The sequence below is a fragment of the Caretta caretta genome, chromosome 9 (genome assembly GCF_965140235.1).
Source record: "Caretta caretta isolate rCarCar2 chromosome 9, rCarCar1.hap1, whole genome shotgun sequence".
Taxonomy (NCBI): Eukaryota; Metazoa; Chordata; order Testudines; family Cheloniidae; genus Caretta; species Caretta caretta.
This window is the reverse complement of record NC_134214.1, coordinates 23,215,725-23,225,808: the sequence shown is the minus strand read 5'-3', so window position 1 is coordinate 23,225,808 and position 10,084 is coordinate 23,215,725. Positions and strand designations below refer to the sequence as shown.

Sequence of the window (10,084 nt, the reverse complement as noted above, 5' to 3'; positions counted from 1 at the left end):
TAAAACATAATTAAAATGTTCACTCCTCCGAAGGCCTGTACGGTGGACTTTTACTAAGGCACCTGGCTTTCCAGGTGGTAGGAGAGGGAAGAGTTTTTGTAATTCTTTTCTTACTGGTATGAAGATATGCCACATTTTACAGGAAGCTTTTAGACTATGTGGTGATTGGTGTAAAGGTTTCATTGGTGCTTGATTGTACTGTTCAGAAACCCATGAGTTTTTTAATATTAATTCCCCAATTGAGAGCTTCCACTATGAGTTGTTGAAGATCCCTACAATGGTACCAGGTTATCCCTAATCATACCTGGTACAATTTAACCACTCAGCTTGTTTTTTTTTTAAATAAATTGGCTTTTCTATGTATTATATACTTAAACTTTTTTCCTAATTGGCTTGTTCTGCTTATGCAAAGCTCATCCAGAAGCTTGTTGCCAAAATACCATTACTTTGCTTATGCTCATATGTTTATTGAGTCTGACATTTCTGTTGAGGAAACTGTTGACAGAAATGTCATCCTTTTATTAAAATCTATACCAAGTACTATATTTTAGTACTTGTAGAGTTAGTTGTATTTAACACCAGCCTCTCTCTCTCTCTCTATATATATATTTTAGAATATATTTATTCTAATCTTGTTTTCAACAGTGTATATTAGGAGTAGCCTATTCACTGCTTGCCTGTGCTTTGTGGCCAATGGTAGCTTTTGTGGTTCCGGAACATCAGCTGGGAACTGCTTATGGCTTGTAAGTATTCATATATTTGTCTCCCAGGGGAGGTCTACAGCGGGTACTTCCAAATACAGAAGAACCATTTAAATTTTGAGTATCTTATTCCAGAGTGGTTGCTAATATGTTCGTTGCAATGAAATTATCTTATAAAATTACTCAAGCTAGGAACAGTCCTCAAATTCTTCAGGATATGCTTGTTTTGATATCAAACAAATCTAATACGTTTTCATTCTTCTGAAATTACCGTCTCCAAAATAGCTTTTGCTTTTCACATTTAAAGGATTACTGGAAGAATTAACAGGTCACAAATGTAGAACTTGATTCTGTCCTCAGATTTGTGGGTACAGTTTGTACAATCTGAAAATGTAGCTGTTGCATATCTGCCTCTGTATGCTTTGATGCAACTTGTGACCGTGTACAGAGTCTTTCGTGTAGCTGACAGGTTTCAGAGTAGCAACCGTGTTAGTCTGTATTTGCAAAAAGAAAAGGAGTACTTGTGGCACCTTAGAGACTAACCCATTTATTTGAGCATAAGCATCCGATGAAGTGAGCTGTAGCTCACGAAAGCTTATGCTCAAATAAATTTGTTAGTCTCTAAGGTGCCACAAGTACTCTTTTTTTCTTCTTGTAGCTGTATTTTATAAATGCAAATAAGGAAACTCTAGGTACTCTTCATAACTTAAGCATGTTGGCGTCTTTAAAAATAATAAAAATAAATAATAAAAAAAATTCCTCATGTAATGTGGATAACCAGATTGTTTACCCTGTGTTTTAGTATGCAGTCTATCCAAAATCTGGGTCTGGCAATTATTGCCATAGCAGCTGGTACAATACTGGATTCTCGAGGGTATCTGTTTCTAGAAGTCTTCTTCAGTGCTTGTGTTTGCTGTAAGTACATTACTGTGGGAACTTACAGCTCCTGAATATACGGGAGGTCACATGGCATATTTTCCTTAATACTCAGTGTGTTTGTAGCCACATCAGTGAATATTTTCTGTTGTGAAGATTGATAGTTGGGTGCTTGTTTTATAAACTGATGTTGAAAGTAATCAGTTCTCACTGGAGTATTGATCATTTACCCTCAAGTGGACTTTATACTGGGTACTGAAGAAATTTTTGAGGGGGAAAATGAGGTCAGATGGATATTAAGTATAGTCAGAACCTTTGTAAAAGGGGATCTTCAGGGAAAGATTTTTTTTCCATGTTAAGTGACCATTTTCCTGATCTTGCTTAAACGTTCTAGGTGGAGTTTTCAAAGTGTCTAAGTGAGTTAGGAGCATAAGTCAATAGGACATGCTCCTAATTCACTTAGCTGATTTTTAAATCCCAACTTCTGTCAACACTGCTACCTAAAAGATTTGACTGTTGCTTAATTGCATTTCAGGGTGAGAGTTGGTTTTCTTCCCCTCACAGTAACCTTGCTGACTATAACTCTCTTCTGCTTTTCTAGTGTCACTAATAGCTGTAGTCATGCTGTATTTTGTGAATCACCTTACTGGTAAGTGCATGTTTATATTGTCTCTTTACATATTTTCTGTTTGAGTCAGTAATTTTAGTTACAACAATGATCTAAATCTTTCCTCTGTAACTAGTATTACACAGGGTGACGAAGCTGTTCTGGCTCAACTCTGTGGATTAAAAATTTTACCCTCTTAATGGAGGGTAATGGAGACATTTCTAAATCGCCTCAATATAAAAGTTTCCTTTGCCAATTACCATGAAAATTCCCTCAACCTTATCAATATGCTGAATACTCCCAATATCCCAGGGTAAGCAGGCGATTCCGAACCTATCCTTTGAACTAACTTGAGCACTAGTTTTAACACACCTGGTACTTAATATCGTGAGATCAACCTTAGTAAAGGAATACAGTACAGCTGCACATGGATATCTGATTTGGTCATTTATACTAGGCTTTGAGTAAGACACTGACCATTTCCCTATCCCTGTTTGGAAAAATTTCAGATTGCTTTTGTCGACCTCCTAGTAACTGTTGAAGTGCTATGTGTTTGCATATGTAAAAGTTGCATTGGCTCTTCAGAAAGCAAATTATCTTAGTTCCCCCATGATTGTTTTTGTACATCTAATTGTATTTCCAACATTGGGGTTGGATAACGATGGAGCCAGAGAAAAGCTGCTACATTCAGTCCATTTTATTGCTAATATTGGGTTGTTTCTATCAAGGACATGCTAGCATTTTATCCTGTATACGTGTAAATGCCCCAAGCTTTGTAGGGCTTCCACCACTTTCCTTGGTTTAAAATATTTTTCACTCAAGAAAGCTGTTCCTGATGTTCAGTCTAAAACTTCACTTTTTCTTTACTACATGCTGTTAATCCTAGCTCTATCATCCTAAATTCCTCTCCTTCTTGGGTAATTATCCCTTTAAGTTTTTGTTCCTATCATATTATAACTTAGGTGAGGTGATAGCTAAATAGTTAACTTTCTAAAAATCTTTAAGTAATTTCTTCTAGCACTTATCAATGTTCTTCTCTGAACTTAGCTTGTTACTTAGAACTGAATTCACTCTAATAAACTCTAGACCAATTGCTCTTGCTCTGATGTCTGTTTATGCAGCCTAGAAATGCATTGACTTTTAGGTGCCATATCAAATTGTAGTCTTCTGTCCATTTGCTGTCTTGTCTTATCCCAAGGTCTCTCAATATTATTAATTTCCATATGTATATTGACTTTCATTTTCTCAAGTTAGAGATGTTTCTAGTTGAGTATATCATACAAAGACACATTTCAGAAGGTCCTAAATAAATATAACTTCTGTTTGTAGGAGGTGATCTTAACTGGTCTGCAAAGAAAAGGGAAAAACTGCAAAAGCTAGCTGCGGCTGAGTAAGTATATAAAGCTGAGAATTGATGTCCTTTTAAAAGCTGTATTAACTTGGAAATCTTTTTTTTCTTTCTTTTTTAAACATACACATAGTATATTGCAAAATAAATTGACTACAAAAGTGTGGTTAAGGGGAAATTGTGCCAAAAGTCTAGAATCAGGTATGGCATTGAACTCTCAGGAATGAATGAGGCAAGAATAACTTTTCACAACTTCATTCTGCAAAAAGTTGAAGCCAACTGGAGTTGAAGATGCTCAGTACCTATGAAAAAGAGGCCATCTACCGGTAACTGAAGTTGGGTGCCCAGAATTTGCACTGTAGTGCGTGCTGGCGTTCTCCTTTAAAATACACAACTCTTTGCAGTTGTCTATTTGAGAGACAGGGTGGGAATATCTTTTATTGGACCAACTCCTGTTGGTGAAGGACAAGCTTTCAAGTTACATAGAGCTGATCTTCAGTCAAAATTTAGTCTGCTGTGTGGCTCGTGGCTTTCTCCCTCTCTGAATTACGTGCTCCTGCCTCCTCTGATTGAGTAAAGCAAAAGCTGTCTATGTCTACTGCCCAGGCATCATATCTTGCTGGTTCTAACTCTTGAAAACATACCTTTATATTAAAGAAGAAAATAGAGTTCCTTCCAGCTGAATGAAAGTTCTAAGGCCTGGCCTCCACTAGGAAATTATCTTTTGTTTAAGTACATTGTTCAGGGATGTGAAAAAACCACCCCCCTGTGTGACCCAGCTAAACTGGCTTAACCCCCAGAGAATGCTTCTGTTGACCTAGCTACTGCCTATTGGGGAGCTAGAGCACCAATGCCACCAGGAGAACCCTTACCATTGGCATAGGTCGTGTTTCCGCTGAAATGAGTGTAGACAAGCCCAAGTATATTTTAAAAAAACCTATTAGCACTGCTCACTTCTGAACTAAAACTGCTTGCTGGTGACCTTTTTATGTAGGTGTGACTAGCTAAGAAAAGACAAGTAGCATGTTGTTGTTCTATAGTCAGGCTTTTGGGTAATGGCATACTTTTTTAATTGCCATTGCAAAGTAATATATAGAGCAGAGTATATCTGGGGCCACTTATGAGTCAAGTAAGATCTGGGTTTAAAATCAGAAGCAAGACAAATGAAGACTCCGTTTTTTTCAAAATAGGATCTTAAAGTTAGGCTTCTAACAGGTGCCTAAATATGGCTTTAGAAGCCTAATAATTTAAGAGTGCTGAGCACTCACAGCTTCCACTACCCTTCAGGTTACTGAAGAGTTGAACTTAAGGGTCCTATTTCTGAAAATCTTGGCTTTTAGTTGTGAATGGGAAGCTATCAAAACATTTCTGTAATTCGTATCCATTCTTATCTAGTGCAATGGATGTTGAAAAGTTTCCTGCTTCTAGTTATTCGAAGAAAAAGTGGGCATAACTGAACACACACGTTTTAAATGTTTGCATGTCCATCAGCTGCTGACTTCGTGCACTCTAGACAGCTTTGGTATCATGCATATAATTGCCTCCTGTCAAGACACAGGGTTTATTTCAAGTTTATTTTGACTGTCATTGATGATCTGAGTTTAATGGAAGGTAACTTCCCTAACTTAAGGATTTAGACCGAAGGTATGTCTACACACAAACAGCTACAGCTGCACTGCAGCAGCAGTGCCATGGTAATGCTTCAGTGAAGACAGTACCGATGCCAATGGGAGACTCTCTCTCCTGTCAGTGACGGTACTTCAGCTCCCCAAGAGGTGGTAGCTAGGTCGACAGGTGACTTCTCCCATCGACCTAGCACTGTCTACACCACAGGCTTAACTGTATCTCTCAGGGGGTGTGGATTTTTCACACGCTTGAGCAATGTAGTTATATCGACCTAATGTCCTGGTGTAGACTAGGACTTAGTAGTGTGTGACCAAAAGGGCATTAACAACACTACAGTGAAGTTGAACTTTGATGCATAACATAAACTTGTTTACGATTTTATTCTACAAATGTAGAAATCCAGCATGGCTGGAAAATACAACCCACTTGTAAACTCCCCCACCCGCCAAAAAAAAAGCTGCCTGCTTTTAGATATTTTTTTTCCTAAAAACTTATAATTATGTCCTTCTAAATAGGACACTAGACTAAGACTAAAATCTACTTGAGTTCAATTCCTGGCTCAATCACAGACTTCCTATGTAATCTTGAATAAGTTACTCAATTCCTCAGCTATGAAATGGGGTGGTTAATACTTCCTTGTCTCAGGGGTGTTGTGAGGATAAAATCTAGTAATGACTAAGGTGTTCAGATAATATGGAGATGACTATAGAAGTAGATATAACTGGCTTCAGAGTCAGGCCCTTTTTTGAAGCGGACACTTAAAGGATGGGACAGTTATAAAGCTCTAAGGTCCATTCTTTCCGGGTTTTTTTCCACAGATAATTTATCTTAATTAAATGTTGTGAAATGTATTTAATGTGTTCTGTATTAGTATGTTTTAATGTCATGATAAACTAGTCAACAGAATTCTAAATTAGCTAGGTATTATGACTACTTCATTCAGATAACTTACAAGTGAACCAGATGAATATTTTTATTTGATACACTTCTTGTTGTGAACAGTAAAACACCTTTACCCTCTCAGTGCTGCTGCTTAGGTATCTAGTTGTATGTTACAGAAATTAACTTACAATAAATTGTCTTCTGCCTGAACTACAATGCTTTTGTTCGTGTAAGTGCTAAAATGTGAAGTGCTAAACTTGTATATGTAATCTGTCTGTAGTGAATTGCAAATAGACACTTTTTTAGTTCTGTAGTAGTGGCTACAGAACTAAATATAGTTTTTCTGTAAAGTGCTAGTATATTTCTGTATGTATTGTCTATATAAAAACACTTTTACAACATCTTACACATGCATGACTTCAAAATGAAATCTCCCAACCAAAACCATCTCTCCCACAGTGGCTGGTGGTAGTGGTGGTTTCATACTGGCATGTGGCAAACTTGGGTTGGGTCTAAGATCCCACTTCAGCAACATAACTTGTTCAAACTTGATGAAAACTTGGTTCCAAAAGATAGTGACCAAGATGTGAAGCTGTTTTGGGTGGTAAAGGAGCAGTAGAAGAGGCTATGTAAGGCTCTTGTCAGGATGTGGCGTGCATTCCGTCACCAGAAGCAGATGCACATTTTTACTTGACTTGCCAATTTTTCTGGTCAATGCAAGATGTGTGCAGTGTTTCCAATATATAATTCAAAAATATAACATTTTGTGTTTGATAAAGCACCCTGAATGTCAGGGTTCCTTGTAGCATGTTTTCAATAATTCTCACTACAATGTTTTTTGCAGAAAAGAAATTTGACTAGCAAATATCATCCAGAAGTGGGGAGCATTTGATCAGCAACTTAACAACTTGAAGAATTATAGTGTATTTAGAGCTCGATGCTTAGCACTGGACAATACAGTTGATTGGAAAACATACTAACATGCCGAGGATTTTACAGTAAACTATTTTACGATGACACGAATGTTTGGTAGCTATTAAAAATTGTTACAAAGCATACATCTTTCTCAGAGCAGTTACACTGTGTTGGGTCATAGCATTTTAAACTGAACTGAAGTTTCACGTAATTGCAAAACGTTTCCTTTTCAACCTGAAGCAAACATTCTTGCAATATAAACTAGATCAAGTGTCTCACTTACAGAAGCAGCACTTTAGTATCTCTTTGGTTGGTGTCAAGAGCTTTTGCCTAATAATGGTTTTAAGCAATTATTTGACTTGTATTTTATGTGCTGAAAAGATCATTGCCTTCCCAAACTTGTTAACTGGTCTCTGTTAATGTGGGTTTTGTCACATTCTTCATGCAAAACCCTATCATATGTAGCAGTAAAACACAGTTCAGTCTTCCAAGACTTTTTTACTCTTTACGGAAAGGGCTTAAGTTGAAAATAAGTGGGAGTGGGGAGCTGTCTCTAACAAGTACTGTATGGTCAAATACTGATTCTTTATTCTGTGATAAAACCAAATCCTGATTGCTATTAACTCTGTAAGACTGCTGAGCAGTCTCTTTAGTACAATTTTTTGTCACTTCTCTTTTTTGTGCTATCATCTTAATATATTTTAAGGGATCAAATCTTGTTTAACTGATAAATGCATAGTCTGAATTTTGTTTAAAATGTGAGTTAGCATGTTGTAACTTTCCAATAAAGTTCTAAATGCTAAATAAAAAAAAAATTGCAGAAAATAGTCTGTTTTTCTTGAATATCAAGTTAGTGTGACTTGCCACATGTTTGTCTCTTAGCTTTTTGTTAACCTGCAGTTTTATACCTGTAAACATTATAAACTGTTAGTTACTAGAAGTAAAATTAACAGTCAGATTAACAGAACAGATTCTTGTTTGCACATCTCTTAATTTAATCCATTTTGTTTTACAGAGCAGAAAAACGAGAAAAACTCAGACGTCAAAAGGAAGATGACTTGGTCAAATTACAGCCAAAGAATGACTTTAGTTTAAGGAATAGGTATCTCTCCAAACTAGGAGCTCAGGTATTAGTAGCAAAGCAGTATTTCCCTACAGATGACAGGGCAATAAAAATAAATAAATAAATAAAAATCTACATCTGATGTGTGTCTTCACCTAGGCAGTATATTGGTTTTTATGAAGGAGCTAAATTTATCCCGTAGCTATTAGAAATGAATCTCGCCTACAATTTAAAAAAATAAAAACCAAACTGAAGGGGTAGAATCAATAGTTTTAACTTGAAAGACAGATAAGGTGAAGAATAGTTATCAATAAGATTCATCATTCTTTCAAACTTACTTTTTTGCAGCTGCCTGATAACTACTCTTCCTACTTATCTGCATTGGCACACAGAAGTGTGCTGAAATAGCATCACTCTGCACAAGTTTGTCAAGAGATGGAAGTGCTCTGAAGTTTATGCAGACAGAAACTTGCTCCCACTAGTCAAGAACTACACCTAGAACAAAAGCAGAATAATGTTCTGTATTTGAATCCTCATGCTGTCATCAGGAACCACCTTACCTTAAAAAACGTAGTGTCAACAAGTGGCTCCTATTGTAATGTGAAACATTAGTTCAGATTTGAAGCATTAGGTGAGGTTTGACTTCTGTGTGCCATACAAAACCAAATATGAAACTTAAAAGCTTTGGGAAACAATAACCTGTTAGCCATTCTACATATTCTTGATGTAGGCATTAGTCTGGTCAGACTACATTTTTATGGTGGACATCCTTGTTAACTTCCTCCAGTAACTCAGTTTTACTTTCTTTCTTTATGGAAAATGTAACAATAGAAATGACTGTCTTTTTAAATTCTGTCAAATCGAGATTTTATTTTTTTTACAAAAACTTGGCTGTTTCATTTAAAAAAACCAAACACAGTATATTCATTAAAGCTAGACTTGGAAGTTGCACTAGTACATGGTAATGGTGTTAATCAAAGCTGAGCTATTTTCCTGTGGAAATGACACTTGATACAGTTTTTATAACTATCAAATCGTTAACTGTAATATATAACTTTCAATCAGTGTAATATTTATACAAATATAGTGTGGAGTATCTACTAGTTTTAAATGTTATCTGCGATGAGAAGAATGGCTTTAGGACCAACTTTATCCCAAAGATGTGTGGGCTCCCATGCTTGCAATGTAAGCAGAACTGGACCCTAAAATCTCATACAAAATGTATATTTCTTACTAAGTGGATAGTAGAAAACTGAAAAAGTAGACTAATTTTGACTGAATTTTCAGTCTTTTAAAGTGTGGTCTTAATCTGAGCTAAATTATTATACTCTGACCTTTTATTGCTTAAAATTTATCTTAACTGCACAGGAAAGCCAGTATTTTTTTCAAATAGGTTGTTACCCTAACAGTTATATTAATTGAATACATCAGAAATAACTTGAGGAATGTTGACACTTCTATCTGGAACTTGTGGTTCTATTAAGAATTTTGTATATGCAAATGTACTTTTTTTTTTTTGGAAGTGAGTTACTTTTCTATGACTTGTTCAGTATTCTACAAACCTTATCAAAGATAGTATTCTGAATTGTGTAGAACTGCCATAGTCTGGCCTCATGAAATCCATCCAGGAAGATTAGTACAAAACGTGGTACTTTTATGTATTACTGTTGAAGATTGCATTTACACATGGTAGTGCTAAACCTTTTTTTTGTTTTTGTTTTTACTGTGCTGCATTTAGGAAGAAAGCAGCATAAACTATCTGTGGATGGATTATGTACAGTTGATTTGCTTATAAGCTTATAGATGCTGATCTTTTTTTAGTAAATAAAACTAAATGGATAAGGCCCCTTGGCTCTTTGTGTTTAATGCTTAATTGCTTTTTAAGCAGTGTTGTATAGTGTTCAGTGCACATGACTGCTGTGTTTTGGGGAGGGAGGGCTTCAGGGCAGGATAACTTGAGGAAACTTCTCCAGAGGAAGTGGAGTTCTGCAGTTGGTAGTCAAGGAGGGTAGAGCTGTGTTCTCCCTCTAAAGAAGGAAGCAAGGTATTCTTGTTTTGACCCTGCC

At 36.2% G+C, this 10,084-nt stretch overlaps 1 protein-coding gene across 2 annotated transcripts in view; it reads left to right on the top strand.

The window, feature by feature from the left end:
• The window catches only part of MFSD1 (major facilitator superfamily domain containing 1), a 29,975-nt gene extending 20,113 nt beyond the window's left edge, over positions 1-9,862 (top strand). Inside the window, exons 12-17 of one of the 2 annotated variants that reach the window (XM_048862788.2) lie at positions 646-743; positions 1,504-1,616; positions 2,179-2,226; positions 3,514-3,574; positions 7,971-8,082; positions 8,367-9,862. In XM_048862788.2, the coding sequence (XP_048718745.1) occupies positions 646-743; positions 1,504-1,616; positions 2,179-2,226; positions 3,514-3,574; positions 7,971-8,082; positions 8,367-8,426 (492 nt within the window). In that variant the 3' untranslated portion in view covers positions 8,427-9,862. Of the gene's footprint in view, positions 1-645; positions 744-1,503; positions 1,617-2,178; positions 2,227-3,513; positions 3,575-6,884; positions 7,781-7,970; positions 8,083-8,366 lie in introns of those variants that run through there. The other variant, XM_048862789.2, reaches the window with a different exon arrangement.
• The last annotated feature ends 222 nt before the right edge of the window (positions 9,863-10,084 follow it).